This window comes from Acomys minous (genome assembly GCF_964271855.1).
Source record: "Acomys minous genome assembly, chromosome: 12".
Classification (NCBI taxonomy): domain Eukaryota; kingdom Metazoa; phylum Chordata; class Mammalia; order Rodentia; family Muridae; genus Acomys; species Acomys minous.
This window is the reverse complement of record NC_140493.1, coordinates 13,278,546-13,296,081: the sequence shown is the minus strand read 5'-3', so window position 1 is coordinate 13,296,081 and position 17,536 is coordinate 13,278,546. Positions and strand designations below refer to the sequence as shown.

The 17,536-nt window shown below is 49.3% G+C and overlaps 1 protein-coding gene across 2 annotated transcripts; it reads right to left on the bottom strand.

Moving 5' to 3' along the window:
- Positions 1–9,310: 9,310 nt before the first annotated feature.
- ARSA (arylsulfatase A) lies at positions 9,311–13,463 on the bottom strand. 2 transcript variants are annotated; one of them, XM_084802937.1, is made up of 8 exons: positions 12,804–13,463; positions 12,402–12,642; positions 12,085–12,303; positions 11,841–12,010; positions 11,440–11,564; positions 11,220–11,347; positions 10,697–10,799; positions 9,311–10,346 (listed from the first exon to the last, which is right to left on the bottom strand). In XM_084802937.1, the coding sequence occupies exons 1-8, from the start codon at positions 13,019–13,021 to the stop codon at positions 9,991–9,993; spliced, it is 1,560 nt and encodes a 519-aa protein (XP_084659063.1). In that variant the 5' UTR covers positions 13,022–13,463; the 3' UTR covers positions 9,311–9,990. The 2 variants fall into 2 exon arrangements, with proteins under 2 accessions (XP_084659063.1, XP_084659064.1); XM_084802938.1 differs by having other exon boundaries at positions 10,032–10,333.
- Positions 13,464–17,536: the final 4,073 nt, after the last annotated feature.

Here is a 17,536-nt window from a genome sequence, read left to right as displayed (position 1 = left end):
CCCTGGCTGTTTTTAAGGTGGTGCCCAGGTAGGGTCCAGGGCTCAGGTACTGCCTGTGGCAATGGACAGGGAGGAGCCAGGGTGAGGGGGTTATGGGGGAGTCTTGGATGCTTTCTGAAGTCCTGTTGAGGGTGGGTCACTGCATGCTATACTAGAGCCTTGCTGGACCTGGTGTCTGGAGAGCCTCACAGACATTTACTCCAAACACACTTGATTTCCTGTAGAGATAGCCCAGGCCTGGAAGAAGGCACTGGCCACAGGCCCTGTGTCTTTCCCATGTGGGGTATGGGGAGGGATTTGGCCCAAATCTCCGTGTATGGTGTGTGGTGTGCATGGTGTGTGTGTGTGTGCGCGTGTGCGCACGTACCGTGAACAACTTGAGAAACAATGTCTCTGGGTCTTAAAATTGGTATTTTTAAAAAGTATTACACAGCAAGCCAGAAGAAAAATAGGTGACTTTTATTTTTTATTGTTTTTTTTTAAAACTGCGCCTGTAGGTAACTTTAGGTCCTCACCAAGATTCTCCCCTGGGACCCCGAGTGACTCCGACCTCAGGGGAAGTATCACTGTGGCAGTAGGTGGCCCTTGAGGGTGGGTCTGTGCCCTCTGACCTTCTGCCGTACTAAAGCAAGAGAACAGATGAAGGTTGTGAATGAAGCAGTGAGCAAAGGGAAGTCTTGACAGTTTGCTGCATAAAAATAAAAAGCAATTATCTTAGCGGGGCATGGGAGTACATACTGACAATCCAAGACCATTGGAGGCCGAGACAGGATAATATATTTAAGGCCAACCTAGGCTATATGATGCGATCCTGTCTCAAAAAAGGAGTAATAACTATAAAAATCATCTTTGCTTAAATGCTACTTCAGTGTACAAACAAACAAACAAACACAAATATTAACAATATATGTGAGGATCAGGGGTGAAGACCAGTGGAACTGTCGAATTTTAGCTAGTAGGCCGGGACATCCCACACGTCCAAGAAGATTTGTAAATTATCTTTCTGTTACTTAGCAATGCCATGAAGAGGCAGACAGCTGCAGACAAGAGGGTGGTGTGAAACCTGTCCCTCTGTGTTGGGGATGGAGGCGTGGTCTCTATACCCACACAGCTTTGCGGCAGGGACCATTCCACCTCCAGTCCTGTGCCCTTTCTGCCTTAGATGCTTCCTAGGGCCTGGCGTCCCTCCCCCGGCCCTCCATGTCTCTTGATTTTTCATATGGTTAACATTTTTCCTTCTGCCTGGCAACTAGGACAGCTGGTGGGACATGTTTGGTGGCCTTTCCTTGCTGTTTCCCTCCTACCTCTCCAGCTACCCCACAAGGCCTGGCCTGCCCTAGATTCTTTCTCACTGGCTTTAAGGCAGGCGAGCATAGGGAATAGTTTAGCAACCTGGGACTCCACTTGGTTTGGGCTACACTCCTCTTCTAACAGTGCACTTTGCAGCCTGAGATACCTGCATGCACTATGCACATACATCCTTTCTGAACAAGGTACCTAGCAATCTCCTAGCAACCCAGGATCCCCACCTGCACTGAGATGCACATATATTCCACTGTGAAAAAACTGTAATAAGTTTCTTCTTCCCTTAATGATTACTAAACTCTATAGGCTGTTCGTTCATATTCCAGTTATGTTCAGAATAGGGAGGCTTACTTGGTGTGAACTGCTTTGGGGTGCATATGCATTAAGGCAAACTGTTGTAGGTAAATTTTAGGGAGCATTCCCTATTTATCATTTTATGGGCATGCATATGATTAAACCAAGATGCATTACAGGAAGAGAACTGTGCACTGGACAAAGGGTTTATGTATCCCAAGCCTGCCAATAGCATCTCCTCCTCCTCCTCCCTTTAGTCTCCACAAAAGAAGCTTCTAGGCAATAGTCCGGAGCCCTTGAGTATCTTCATTCATGTGGCCCATGGTCACTCTTGACAGCATATTTGACCTGTACTCTCGCTTTGCTTTGAATAAAATTAACCTGGCTTATTATAAGGTGTGTGCTTATTTCAGTTTCTTGCATGAGATGCCAAGAGCCTGAAAACACCCAGCCCAGCCCAAGACCGCTGGCAATAGCTTCGTACCTCCCACGGAACAGGCCATGAGGGCAGAACTTTGTGCTGTGTTGCCCATTAACTCCCAGCTCCAGCTGACGACAGCACAGTCACTCCCATAGAGTCACTCAAACCACTGGTCACTGGACTAATGGAGAGAAGTGAGTGTGCTTGTGAAGGACCCTGTGACCGCTCATAGGACACCACACACACTTTGAAATAAGGTTTGAATTTACAAGAGACCTTTCCCCGCCCGCTATATTTGTGTTCTGTGTCTTACTTTTTCTTTATTATTTATTTTAGGTTTTTTTCGAGACAGGGTTTCTCTGTGTAGCCTTGGCTGTCCTTGAACTCACAGTGATCTGCCTGCCTCTGCCTCCTGAGTGCTGGGATTAACGGCGTGCGCCACCAGGCCCAGCTATTTATTTTATTTTATTTTATTTTTATTTTTGTATCAATCACCTAAACCCCGGGGCTGAGGATAAACTAGATTCCTCTCGTGACTCCATCTTACCACTTTTTAGTCTGTCCATTGGCCCCACCTTCTCGACTTGGATCAAATTGCCACCTGGGTAGATCACCTCAAATGCTGCAGCAGTTCCTTTTACCTCACAGCCTGATCTACCTACACTCCCTTCCAGTTCCCGCCCCCTTCCCCTCCCCCTCCCCTGCTACTACCAGGGTTTGTGAGCACCTGCTGCCCTTCCCTGTTTGTTGCCCAGTAACCATCCACCTGGGCATTAGGAGCCCTGAGCCTTGGGTCACCTGCTTTTCTCCTTGTTGCTGTAATAAATACCTTAGGCCCTTCAGACAGTGCGGCACCTGGTTTGATGCGAAACCCTCCCTCAGAGCTCTGTGGGGGACTTCTAACTCTGACGCTCTTAACTTAGGGAAACACAGATCAAGAGAAGTGCCCTAAATACAAAGTTTTCTACAAAACATCAAACATGTTGACTTATATATTGACTTATTGTCTCACTTAAATTACTAAAAGTAGGCCAGAGTGTAGCTCAGCAATGGAAAATGTCTGTTCCTGTGTGAAGCCCTGGGTTCAATTCCTAGCAACACATAAATGAAAACAACAAAACACAACAACAACAAAAGGAAACATATAAGTAATTAGCTACTGAGCAACAGAATCAACTAAATTGAGGTATATTTACACAATTGGGATATTAAAATATACAAAACTATGCTTGTAAATATTTTATAATAAAACATGTAATACTATTAAGAGAAATATGGAGAATTATACATAGTATATTAGAGATTATGAGTTGAAAACTACTGAGCAGAAAACTTTAAGAATAACAGTTTAAGCCAAGAGAAAGGCTAAAAAAAACCTATTGATTTCATTTATTAAAAATGTTGCCAGGCATGGTGGTGCACACCTTTAATTGCAGCACTCAGGAGGCAGACAGGTGGGTCTCTGAGTTTGAGGCCAACTTGGTTGACAGAGTGAGTTTTAGGACAGCCAAGGCTTTGCAGAGAAATCCTGTCTTGAAAAATAAAATTATATATATAATCTTTTTAAAGGTCAGCTAAGCAGTATGAAGGAAGTCAGGACAGGAACTCAAGGTAGGAACTAAGCCAGAACCATGGAGGAATGTTACCTAATTGCTTGCTCCACTGCTTTTTTTTTTTTTTTTTTTTTGAGACAGGGTTTCTCTGTGTAGCCTTGGCTGTCCTGGTCTCACTTTGTAGACCAGGCTGGCCTCGAACTCACAGCAATCCATCTGCCTCTGCCTCCCGAGTGCTGGGATTAAAGGCCTGTGCCAGCTCCACTGCTTTTTAAAAATACAACCCAGTTCCTCCTGCCAGGATGGCACTGTCCACTCCCTGTGGCCTGAGCCCATTCGCATCCATCATTAACCGAGAAAATGCACACAGACTTGCTGCCTCCAGGCCAATCTGGAGATGGCGCTCTCTTGATTGAGATTCCCTCTTCTCAAATGACTCTAGCTTGCGTTGAGTTGACAAAAAACTAGCCAGGACACCTTGTAAGTAAACAGGAGTGAAGATCCCTCCTCTTCCAACATGGAATATTAGAAGGGCCTATCTCCCGAGTCTCATCTCATGCAGGTAATTGTAACTTTTCTGATTTTAAGAGGGGAGTGGCCATGACTTGTCTGGAAGACACAGCCTTACAGCAGCTCATGTTGGGAAGATCTCACTGAAAAGCCATAGTCAATTAGGAGAAATACAAAAGGAGGTCATACTGTCCAGAGGTGGCTTCTTCCTCAGAAGGGACCTTCTTCTAAGATGAGGTAGCAGGGTGGGCACAGGCTGGTCCCTAAAGCATTTCCCCATCCATCCTGAACATAAGACCTTGACTCTGAACCTTCTGTCCATGTTGTACCTCTGCCCTTGGCTCTTCCAGTCTCTTTTACTAGGCACACTCTCTGGGATTAGGAGGCCAGGGCGTGAGTATTTAATGTCCTCCTGTGCCGGCTAATATTCTGTGACCATGATCAACCAGTAGAAGTTTTTTTCTTCTTTCTTTCTTTCTTTCTTTCTTTCTTTTTTTTTTTTTCTGAGACAAGGTTTCTCTGTGTAGCCTTGGCTGTCCTGGACTCACTTTGTAGACCAGGGCTAGCCTCAAACTCACAGCGATCCGCCTGCCTCTGCCTCCGGAGTGCTGGGATTAAAGGCGTGCGCCACCACGCCCGGCTCTTCCTTCCTTCCTTCCTTTCTTTCTTTCAGTTTTTCAAGACAGGGTTAGCTGTCCTGGACTCACTTAGTAGACCAGGCTGGCCTCAAACTCACAGTGATCTGCCTGCCTCTGCCTCCCAAGTGCTGGGACTAAAGGCATGCGCCACCATGCCCGGCTCGTAGAAGTTTCTAAAAGGGAATTTATTGAGAGGATAATGGGGTCAAAGAAGGAGAAGAAAAAGCCACTAAAAAGGGCTTAGGCCTCTGAGGGATTGGTGGGTACTACTTAGCTCAGCTAGGGAACAGCTGAACCATGGGAGTAGGGTGTACTTTCTGGGGGCTGAAGTCCCCACAGGGAATCCAGAACTCTTGGAGGAGGGCAGGAGCTAGTTACCCAGTGGCTAACGTGCTTCGTGGTCTGTATTGTTGCAGCGTCTGTAGAGTGGTGGGGAGTGTTTCCACTCTGTGTGGAATCACAAATCCAGTCACTTCCAAACTTCCCTTCCCTCCTGAGCTTGCAAGGGTGGCAGCCTGGATGACCCCAGAGCCTTTCTCCCTCGGATTCCTTCCTCCTGAGGCTCCCTGAGAGAAGACAACCGGTTCTCTCTCCTAAGACTGGGCTACAAGACTTTTTAATAAATGGTTTGTGTGTGACCTAGCAGCATTGTGATTAACAGGTGGCACCTTGAACAAATCTATACAGTGAGACAGGCTTTTCCTCTCACAGAGCACCCGAGGGAGGCTGGAGGAACATAAATACAAGTGTTCTTCATTACTGATAGGTAGATGTGGTGGTTTGGATAGGTGGCCCCCATAGACTCACGTACTTGAATTTTTGGCCCATAAGGCGGAGCATGGTTAGGAGGTGTGGCCTTGTTGGAGGAAGTACGTCACTGTGGGGGTGGGGCTTTATGCTCAAGCTACCCTCAGTGTGACACAGTTTCTTGCTGCCTGGGCATCAAGATGTTGAACTCTCAGCTCCTTCTCCTGTGTTCCATTCCTGCCTGCCTTCTGCCATGCTTCCTGCCACCATGATAATGGCCTCAAGCTCTGAAACTGTAAGCCAGCCCCAATTAAATGTTTGCCTTTTTATAAGAGCTGCTGTGGTCATGGTGTCTCTTCACAGCAATAAACCCCTAAGACAGTAGACCTAGGGACTTTTTGATTCCTAAAGGAGTGTTCCTGGTGAAACAAGGGTGAAACCTCTAGGGTTAATTTTAAGTCCACAGAGAGTGATGTTTGGGTATGGCAGCACTGCTTCCCAGTCTGGGGTTACGGAATGTCTGGTTTGCTCTGACGGTTACATTGTTGCTGGCCAAAGTTCCTAGCTCCAGGAGCACCAACAGACTGAGCTAGCTACCCAGCCCAAAACAATAAAAGAAAGGTGAGTAGTGAGCTGGGCAGAGAAAAATTTATTGCTGTAGCCATGTTGTGCAGCGCAAAAAGGTTTTCTATAATCTTGAGCCCTGTCTTCAAGAGGCTACCAGGAATAAGGGCTATAAACTGTGTGTGTGTGTGTGTGTGTGTGTGTGTGTGTGTGGTCAGGTCATTATTCCAGCTCTTGTTCTGCAAGGGATTCTGGGAAGTGACCACCGTTCGTTACTCGAGGAGAGCCATCTGGTTTCTGAAAGACTGCTCATTCTTCTGGGTGCAATCTTGCCATCAGAGATGGTTGTCCTCATTTGAGGGGTGACGTGTCTCACAAGGCTTCGCTGGGTTTGAATCCCTTGATATAAAGGTGTTTATCAAGCAATTCTAATCAGTCCTGTCACTCCCCGTACAAAGTGACTGTAGGAGACATTGACTCAGGAGGGGAAAAAGTTGAAGAGGTAAAAATAGAGCCAGAGAGGGACAAAATGGAGTTAGCCCAGTGACTCTTGTGCCCTCCTCGAAACTACTTTTGGAATTAAGAACATTCAGAAAAGGTGAATGGAATGAAACCTTATTCCATGAAACATTCCCTTTTACTCCCCCTTCTGGTCACTTGGGGAAATGCATGGGAAAGGACAGCTAGCCCATGGCTCCTAGGGAAAAGATGCTGGCTTTTTTTTTTTTTTAAATTATTATCAACAGCATAGAAATGATAAAGGTAGATGTCCTTTGAGGGCATCTGGCTCCAGAACTTCACAGAAAACACGGTGAAATCAGAATCATGTGAGGACAGCATGTGGGAGCCATAATAACTTTATGAGTACATGTATGAATATATATACACACACACATTCAAGTGCTTGTGTCCTCCATATGTGAGTGTACTTGTATCTGTATGCATTTATCTGCATAAATATTCTCACTATGCCAGTGTGAATATATGCCAGTATTTAGATAGGTATGCCTACATATTTGTGTTGGCATATGTAAGCACACACAAAAGTGCCTATGTGAGAATATGTCGCATTGGGCTAAAATGAGAAACAAGCACTTATGCATGCATGCATATGAATCAGAGCAAAGGCACATTTTGGCGTTTAAACTGTCTGGCCAACTCCTACTCCATGATTATGCTCTCTCTCCCATGACCAGCTTCGGAGGATTGCTACCGATTGTGCTCAAGTGCAAATTACACAGAATGATATAAATATGAAAATCCTGGCTTTGTAGATTGACTCCTTTATTTATGTACACGCCCCATGTCACCCCCTAGTCAGAACTGCAGCATCCCGAGGTTTCCTACTGTCTGTCTAGGCAGTACCCACACATCGCACCCTGCACAATCCCATTGTCTCTCTGGCACTAAAAATCTCTCGTGTACCTGACATGGCTGTGTTAAACCCCTCTTTATCCTTTGAGGACACTTTGCTCCAGCACCACAGTGTAAGCAAGCATGGTGGGCTCATCACTAAAATACACCCTATGCCGGTTAAAGAATGGAGCAGGAGTGTGTCCCAAAGGCTGTGCCCAGGTGCTGACATTTACTAGTTTTGATAGAGGACTAGTGGTGGTTATTTCTGCATCACCGTTGTCTTTACCGCAACATCTGTTTCACTTCTCTGTCTTCACCTTGAGCTGAGGTAGCAATGGTCTGGGACCAGGCCTCTGCCGGTAGACAAGCGGTGCAGGAGCTCTTTAAACCAGGATCAGCTCTTGCTGAACAGACGGAAAGAAACCTCTACGCTGTAAGTCTGGGACACAGCAAGACCTTGGAGTGCTTGCTGTCGCTGTAGCTTCTCAACCAGATAAGAGGTTATGGAAGTTATTACGGAAAATGGCGATGTGGAGAGGCCCCCAAGCAAGCAGCTGGTATCACAAGGTGTCCTCTCCCCCCCCCCCAAAGTGGATGCCACACACTCCATTCTGAACTCACTCCTGCCAGGCCACGTCAGCAGCAAGTGACAAGCAGTTCACCAGCAGAGGCAGCAACAGGCAAGATTTACTTTTTACATTTGATGCTCTCCGGGCAGGCATCTGGAGACGCTGGTTTGATAACTGCATGCTCTGAGGCAGACACAGGGGGATAGCTGCCTGTTCGCGGCCAGCCTGGTCTACAAAGCGAGTCTAGGACAGTCAAGGCTACACAGACAAACCCTGTCTGGGAAAACCAAAACCTGAGCTGGAGAGACAGCTCAGAAGAGCACTGGCTACTCTTCCAGAGGTCCTGAGTTCAATTCCCAGCAACCACATGGGTGGCTCACAACCATCTATAATGAGATCTGGTGCCCTCTTCTCGTGTGCAGGTGTACATGCAGGCAGAGCACTGTATACATAATAAATCTTAAGAAGAAGAAGAAGAAGAAGAAGAAGAAGAAGAAGAAGAAGAAGAAGAAGAAGAAGAAGAAAGACTCCCCACCACCAAAAAACAAAAACAAAACAAAACAAAAAACCTCATAATCCATCCAAGGTGTGCAAACTGCTAAAGTTACCTCATCAAGATCATCCCAACCTTCCACTACCACGACTCCTGGTAACATGCCATTCCTGTACCAATTACTGAAATGTAACAGGCTTGGATTAGTCATCACCCTAAGGGAGAAAGGCAACAACAGTTGGCTAGAGATAATGGCACATCTCTAAGGGAACTCCCAATGTCAACAATACTGAGGAGCACCTGGGGCGTAATGTATATGTGGACATGCCAACGTACTATGCCATGGAAAGACAGGTAGGCACTCTACAGAGTGCAGAATATTGCCAGTGGGAAAAAAAAACACTCTGGCCAGCTTGCAGTGGGCCCAAGGGAATGGTGGGTCACTGAAGGAGTTTGGAAATTTGAACATGGTGGATTCCAACCCAATAAACTTTATTTTTACATTTATTGTTATTATTATTGTTGTTGTTGCTTGAATGCAAGTGACGTATGTAACTTCAGACGGGTGGGTCACAGAGCACGTGCAGAGGTCAGAGCACAACTTTGGGGCGCTGGTTCTCTTTTTATCTCGTTGAGGCAGGTTTCTACCATGCTGCATACTCTAGCCTAGCTGGTCTGCAAGGTCCTGGACAATTCTCCTTTCTTCTTCCTATCTCCCCTAAGGGTGCTGGGATTGCAGGTGTGGGCCACTGCATCTGTCCTTTTCACGTGGGTTTCTGGGCACTGAACTCAGGCCGTCAAGCTTGCGTGGCAAGTACTTTTACCCACTGAGTCATCTCATTGGCTCCCAATAAGACATTAAAAAAAAAAAGATTACTTGGTAGAAAATTAGACAGGACAAGGAGAAATGCAGAGCTTGGGGGGTGGGGGGCAGGTAAGCCCCATGGGGTGGTCTCAGGAGCTGCTAATGGTCTTTCCTGGGATCTAGCAGGGTCCTCATTTCGTTAACTCTCCCTGGAAAGAGCAGTTTAATCACCTAGTTCCAGATGACTGATTTCTCAGTCATAAGTAGCAAGGCGGCCAGCTCCAGGGCCTCTAACTGCACTTCTTGAGGGGGACTGGCTTTGCATCTTTCGGGTCCTTCGGCATATCATACCCTCAGCATCCCTCTTTCACGGTCTCTGGCACCTGAACGCACTACCGGTTTCTGTGAATGGACATGTCCATGCTTCAGCGGTGTGTCCACAGATACAAACGTCAGACCTTGCGATGCCTGGGTTCAAATCCTAGCTCAAGCTCTTTCTGGTAAGGTGATATTGGACTCGGACAGGTCCGTGAGGTTTCCCCATGCCTCAATGTCCTCATTTGTAGGAAGGGAGAAAAGCACTGCTCTCAGAGTTACCCTAAGGACTAGATGAATTAGCACTCCTATAAGTCTCAGCTGATGTTATTACATTACCGGACACAAACTACATACTTGTCTCTGACCCTCTCCTCTGGTGAACCAGCACACACTCAGGACAGGGCTAGGAGTCCTGGGCTACCCTTGGGGGAGCCCTGCGGTTTCTCCGCTCCTCTCAGGCCTGGGGCCCTGGCAGTGGCAGCAGGCTGGGTGGGGAGTGCAGCTCGGCCGACAGCAGATCTGCAGGGAAGGGTCCTCACCCTTGGCTATCTGGCTGGGGCTGAAGGTCATAGCTGCATCGTACTGGGCCTTGAGCAGCTCCAGGTGCTTCAGAGCCTGTAGAGCTTCTGGGGAGACCTCCTCCATCCTTTCCAAGAGATTGTAGTTCTCGCCGGGGTCCACTGACAAGTCATAGAGTAGCGGGGGCTCGTGAGCGGTAAGAAGATTGGCAGCGTGACAGGCGGGATCAGAAGTGGTGTCGCTGTGGGCAGAGCCTGAAGAGGGGTCAGTGCCTTGTACAAGAAGGGCCGGAAGACAGCACAGTTGGGGTTCAGCAGGGTTGGGGAGAAGAGGGGAGAGAGAGAGAGAGAGAGAGAGAGAGACAGACAGACAGACAGACAGAGGAGAGGAGAGAGAGACACAGAGAGAGAGACAGACAGACAGACAGAGGAGAGGAGAGAGAGAGACAGACAGAGACAGAGAGAGAGAGAGACAGACAGACAGACAGACAGAGACAGAGAGAAAGAGAAGAGAGGAGAGGAGAGAGAGAGAGACAGACAGAGAAGAGAGGAGAGGAGAGGAGAGAGAGAGAGGGAGAGAGAGAGAGAGAGAGAGAGAGAGTTACCCTGTGTGAAGAAATGAGCCTTGTATTTTCCATTCCGTACAGCGAAGACTCCACGGATCTCGTCTGGGTAGGACGGGTAGAAGAAGACAGACTTCCGTGGGCTCTGAGGGCAAAGTCAGGGTCACAGGGTAGGAAAGATCCCTAAAAGCTCATGTGTGGGGCTGGAGAGATGGCTCAGAGGTTAAGAGCATGGGCTGCTCTTCCAAAGGTCCTGAGCTCAATCCCCAGCAACCACATGGTGGCTCACAACCATCTATAATGAGATCTTCTGGTGTGCAGGTGCACATGCAGGCAGAACACTGTATATGTAATAAATAAATGCATCTTTAAAAAAAAAAAGCTCATGTGTAAGGCCCTGGTTGTGGACTCCCTTTTGGCCCACCCAGAACTTGAGGTACTCAGAGGACACATGTCAAAGGAGCCATGGGGCACGGACTCCCTAGCACTTTCAGATTCATACCTAAAAGAGGACCAGCATGGGGCAAGAGGAGTTGGTGTCAAGGGGTTGATCATGGGCCCTTACCTTGCCTGTGCCTAGCAGCAAGGGGCTGAGGTCAACACCATCCAAGGTGATGTTGGGCAGTGGAGCCCCAGTCAGGGCTGCCAGGGTGGGCAGCAGGTCCAGGGAGCTGGCCAGCTCGTGGGTTACACCTGTGGACAGATGGCTGCTTGACCACTCAGTTCATCATCAAGGCTGGGGAAATGGGGCCAGGAGTCTACAAAAACAGGGCCAGAGGACTGACCAGGAGTAATGTGGCCTGGCCAGAAGGCCAAGGCAGGTTCTCGGACACCACCTTCAAAAGTTGTTCCTTTCCCACATCTCAAGAGGCCCGAGCAGCCGCCGTGGGACATACGCATCAACTCAGGACTAGGACATGGACGGAAGCAATCAGTAGTGAGGGACCAAGGGGCCCTACCCACCGCTGGTGACCACCAGGCCCATATTTTAAAGTACATAATCTTGCCTGTTTGCTCTCTACCAAGACCACTGGCCTACCAAAACCAGTAACTCTGTGTACCTATGGCCCCCAGGCTGTGACCCCCATGGACCACCATGGCTAGCATCTCTCTGAAGAGCCTTCATCACCAGTCCTAGAGTACTGACCTACAATAGAGCGATGAGTAACCCCTCTCTGCCTCGTACCCATTATCTGCGGTGAAGATGACCAGTGTCTCTCCGAGCAGACCTAGGTCCCCCACAGCTGTCATCAAGGCCCCTACAGCTGCGTCCAGCTCCATCAAGGAGTCACCAAACGGCCCCCGGCCTGAGCGATGGGTGAAGCTTTGTCCACTGAACTGAGGGTAGTGGGTGTGCTGGGGGCAGAGACCTGAGTCAGCACTGGGTACAGGTCTTAGGCAGTCAGGAGGGTGGGGCCAGGCTCACTCACGTGGGAAGCGTAGTACAGGAAGAATGGTCGACCCTGTCTCTGGGCATCAGCCATGAGGTCTCGGGAGAAAGACACATACCGGGCCTCTAGTTCCGGCAGCCAAGGGGGCTGGGCCTCCACAGAGAGGTTGGCCAGCAATGGGATGGGAACCAGGCCTTGGTCACAACCACCACTGCAGGGGGTGTCTGGCGGGAAGCAGGTGAGGTTTTGACATGGGCCCTGCGGAGAGGGATTCCAGTGAGAGAAAAGTCTGGCTATGGGTTAGGGGACATTTGATAGGAAGGCTTAGATGTGGCGGGGGCCTCTGTGGTTGGTACCTGGTCATGGGAATATGGGATGCCCAGAAATCGATGGAAGCCCTGATGCGGAGGCAGGAAGGCTCCCTCTGGCCCCACGCCAAGATGCCACTTGCCAGCCATTCCTGTGAGATAACCTTGAGCAGCCAGTACCTCGGCTAGAGTCACCTCCTCCAGGGGCAGGCCCCCTTGGGAACTGGGCCCCAGAACGCCAGGATACATGCCTGACCGAACTGGGAGCCGGCCAGTCAGGAGGGCAGCCCTGTAGTACAAGCCACACATTCCATAAACTTGTGAGTCCCGTAGACATAATAAACACAGGGAGGAAGGCAGGGAAGGGAGGGAGAACTGTGAATTTAGCCACGGGAGAGACAGGAATGGGGCTGGCAGGGAGCTGGGGAGGGGCAGATGTCCCTCACTCACCGAGACGGTGTGCACAGAGACACGGGCACATAGAAATCTGTGAAACGCAGTCCCCCTTCAGCCAGCTGATCCAGGTTGGGGGTGCTGGAACTGGGGTGCCCATAGGAACCCAGGTCCCCATATCCCAGGTCATCAGCAAAGATCAACACGATGTTAGGTGGGCTGGCAGTGCTCAGGCCTGCAGCCAATGCCAAAAATAGGGCCCTCAAATCCCCCATGGCAGGGATACAGTTGGGCCTGTGTCCTCAGACCCTTGGTAGGGAAGGCAGAACAATTCCAGCAGGCTCGTTCCCTGAGCCCCCCAGGGCCAGGCCCTGCCTGAGGCGCCAGGCCCAAGCCCTCCTCCCCTGCGCCCCCAGACCCAAATACTGCTTGTATCTGAAGGCCCACTTTCTGAAGCGCCAGTAAATCTGTCAGAACTCGGAAAGGGGTGGCCTGGGCTGTAGCTCCACAGATCCCCTGAATGACCGGGGCTTCTTTAGATTCACGCGCGGGGATCTGACCCTGTTCACCGAGAGGTCTCAGCACAGGCTTGGGATCAGGAGCAGACGGCACTTGACATTGACCAAGGAGGCTCCGGCGCCATGGGAGAAGGGCAGTTCAGAACTGAGGAGGAACTAGATGCACACAGCTTCCGTCTCTGGCTGGCTGGGACACGCCCCGGTCACGTGACACCCGGCTGCTCCTGAAGGGCGGGCGCCGGGACCCCGCGGTACAGAGCGGGGCGGGGCGGGGCGGGGCGGGGCGAGGAGGGCGGAGCCGGGGAGCTGAGCCAGGCGGGTTTGTGTGCAGATGGCCCCTTCCAAGGTGGGGCTTGTGCGGACTAGAGACCCGGACGGGATGGGATGAGGCTGGGGATTGCTCCCGACCCTTCTCTGCGCTGGTTGGCGCGTCCGGTGCTGTGCTTGATAACCTTGCGCTCTTTGCTCCTGCGCGGTAGACTGCGCGCTGCTGAACTGCTTGCGGTGCACCACACCAATTATCTGGCCTCCCTGCTGTCTCGCGCTTAGTGCGTGTCTGGATTTCCTCTGGCGAATGGTGGTTTGATTTTCCCCCTATGAGACACTTGAGGGATCCTTGTTGAAAAGACCTCAGCATCCCCCGTTTGAATGAGCAAAGCAAAGAGAGAACCTGACTGAACATGGAGTCTGACTGAAACAAACCAGGAAGACAAATCGGATTGGCTGCTGGCTTTTTTTGCTCACAACCACCTTTGGTGCATTTTGTGAAAAACAATCTATAAAATCCTTTCCCTTTTACACGTGTATCTCATGTTTAAGGTTGAGTGAGTGTGTGTCTGTGGTGTTTGAGTTAGTATGTGTGTCCATGGTTTTAGAAGAAGTGTGTGTGCAGTCTTGAACTTAACCATTTTTGGTCGCCAGTTGTTTCTGTTTTTTGTTTTATAAATTTATTTTTATTTTATGTTCATTGGTGTTTTGCCTACATATATGTGTGAGGGTGTCAGAAGCCCTGGAATGGAGTTAGAGACAGTTATGAGATACCATGTGGGTGCTGGGCGTTGAACTCCGGGTCCTCTGGAAGAGCAGCCAGTGCACTTAACCACTAAGCCATCTCTCCCCAGCCCCTGCTCACCAGTTTTAACTGTCAAGGGAGAATAACAGATCTATCCCGCAGAGGGTGGAAGGGGTGGATACTTTATTTAGTGTACTTTAATGCACTTCCCAGATTACCCCACCCCCAAAAGCCCCTGACCTAAGTCATTTTCCGGGGCAAGTCTCTTCCAGGGTATTTCCCTGCAGACAGCTGTTCCAAGGGCAGTTACTTGTCCAGATTCCTGGCCTCTGATTCCTCCACAAGCTAGGGTGGCCTCTAAGACCTCTGACACCAAGAAGGTCATGACCTGAGCACCCAGGAAGGAAAGACTTTCCCTGGCTTCTAACTCTGGATTCAGGAGGAAGATGAACAGGGTTCACCAAGGGTCTCCTGACTACCACAGTGAAGCAGGATTCAAGTCACATGACCTCTCTCTGTTCACCCAGAGGTCCAACACAGGCTTGGGCTTGGGTCAGGAGTGGACGTCATGTGACAGAGAGAGAGGAAGGTGCCCGTCAGGCAGGCAGAATGAGAGTAATTCAGAATGAGTAAACTGCCTGGGCATCTGGAATTTTCCTCATGAAATCTGCAAGGAAACGAGTACCACAGGAGCAAAGAAAGAACGGAAGAGACCCCCAGAGATGGCGCAGAAAAGGAACTGGGTCTGAGGCTACTGTAAACCTCAAGTGAACTGTGGGGTTGGGGTGGGGGTGACACAATCGTCAGCTAGTGACTCTTTTAGTGTCACATTCCAGCTTGGTGTCTGGGTCTGTGCAGGGGGTGGGGGTTGCCGGTAAGTCCTTCTATTTAGAGTCTGGACAGAAAGCTCTTCGGTGGCCCAGAAATCTTTGAAAGTGTAATTGGAGCTCTCACAGCTGGTGGGCACTGTGAATTGTAATTTGAAAGGAATCAACCAAAAAGCACTTTCTTTTCTTTCAGTTGCTAACAGGGAACCCACCCCAGGACCTGCCCCATTGTTCTCTGGAGAGTCTGTGTGGGGTTGTGATGTTATGCAAATTTTGGCATGTTCCCCTGGGTTTCTTAATGACTCTCAGGTGTGTGGACGCCTGAAGGCTGCTTGGGCTCTGCTCTGACCTAAGCCTTGCTTGGGAAACTTGGAAAGAGGTAGCTGTGTGCTGCCAGCTCAGTTCAAAGCCCAGCTCTGAAAGGCCAACCTGTCTTTGGATATGTGAACTCTTTTTTTTTTTTTCTTTAACAGAGCCCCAATTGGAAGTAGGGTTTGGGAAGTGGCTTCAGATGATGCCTGGGGGCACTGCTAATTTTGGACAAACGCCCACAGTTGAGAAAGGAGCCTTGCACTGAGAGGCCTCTTAGTTTCTGTACCTTGGAAAGGGATTGGAGAGGTGCAGGGGTAAGATGGGGTAATTGAGTTGCAACACTGGCCTGAGTATGAGAGGGCTCAGTGTTATATATTTCAAAATAAGACCATGATAGATACAAGGCTCAGATATTATGTTGTATGGGGGTTATTAAATAAGCATGGGGGGGAGTAAAGGGGGAGGGGAACGCCAGAGAGAGAGAAGGGAGAGAGGAGAGAGAAAGTAAAAGGGTGGGGGGGGGGCAGGAAGAGAGAGAGAGAGAGAGAGAGAGAGAGAGAGAGAGAGAGAGAGACTGAATGATGGAGGGTCTGTCCTTTTGTATGCTCCTGGACAGGGTCACGCCCCTGTGGCAAGTAAGCAATGACATCACAAGTAGGCAGACTAAAGCAGAATGCTAACACTCAGTTAGCATGACAGGCTTCAGTATCTTGCTAGGTGTAAGTTTGCACTCCTCAGGAGTGAGTAGAACCTCAGAAAAAGGAGCAACCAATCAGAGACGGCCACGACATCTGGCCTGGGGATGGTAAGGTAGCTCAACTGCCAGCTCCACATCTCAATTCTACACTAGCCTATCCCAACCGAGGTCACATAGCCTCCATAGACTCCTGCCAATCCCCAGCAAGGTCACGTAGCCACAGTAGAAACTCTTCTTTCTGGCCTTAAAAGGGGCCTGCAAGCTCCCGTGTGGGTGGTTGCCATGTTGTATGAGTGGGTAACCCTAGCATGCTGGAATTCTCTGCAGAATAAACGCTCTTTGTTGTTTGCATACTACTTGGGTGTGGAGAGTTTTCTTCAGCGAGTTCCAGACCCTAACAAGTAGAGTTCTACTGCTGTCCTTGCACCAGCTCATGTAGGGACCTAGGACACATCAGGCCTATGCCTTCCCTACCCTATTGCTTTTCTGTAATGTCATTGTGGATGGGTGGGTGTTGGGATGTATGGTGCTGAGCAGAGCCAGACAGGATAGTTCTCCCAGGAGAGGAAACATCTTGGGTGAGACCTGAGGCCTGATGGGGACTGTGTGGCTGACAACATGGGGCTTTTGGGTTCGCCGAAGGCAACTTTTCAGTTATAATCAGAGGGAAAGGACAGGAATTGCTGTCAAGTGACACAAAAACTACTTCTGGTAATCACCTGACCTGTGGCTGACAGCCTGCCGGGCAGGTAATTGGTTTCCACAAGCAAGGTCTGCTATTATTTTAATTTATAGCATTATAGAAACATGAAAACTTTATAAGGTCTGCCACAATAAAATTCTTTCTCAGTGCTTTCAAAGAACCAAACAAAGCTCACAAGAAGGACTTCTCCAGCAGAGTCAGGCCCTCAAATAGGCACAATGAGCATTAGATGTGGTAGTAATGGCAGCCAAGAAGTGGATACAGAATCGGTGTAGCTGTAATGAGCGTGAGTTCAGATACAGCTACCATTGTCTGCCGAACAAGTTCAAGGGCCCAAGGAATGCAAAGGCTGTGAGATGAAATAGGAGTAGAACAGCAGCCAGGTCTTTCTCACTAGGGCAGGAGCCATTTAAAGTGAGCCTGGGGAGAGAAGACTTGAACACCAAAACCAACCATACCATTTTACAAGGCTTATTCAACAAAGTCTCAAAGAATGGGTGTTGGAAGAAGTCCCAAATCGGATGGACCGATTCAGTGACTATAGATTTTGGAATGTAAGGGTGGTTGGCATGGCTAGAAGGCCTGCTTCTATTTGGGTAAAAGCCAGAGTTCAAGAAACCCGTGGGAGCGATGGTGAAATGTTAGAAGGTTCCTTGGTTTAGTGGAGAAAAAGACACCACACACCCAAGGAGAGTGGATTGTGCATCATCGGCTGAGCTCT

Excerpts from the sequence above, each read along its gene's own strand:
- ARSA (XM_084802937.1), bottom strand. The coding sequence starts at position 13,021 with ATGGGGGATTTGAGGGCCCTATTTTTGGCATTGGCTGCAGGCCTGAGC. Across the intron at positions 12,011-12,084 it reads TCCTGTACTACGCTTCCCAC|CACACCCACTACCCTCAGTT; the intron begins GTGAGTGAGCCT and ends CTCTGCCCCCAG. Across the intron at positions 11,565-11,840 it reads ATCTTCACCGCAGATAATGG|TCCTGAGTTGATGCGTATGT; the intron begins GTACGAGGCAGA and ends TCCATGTCCTAG.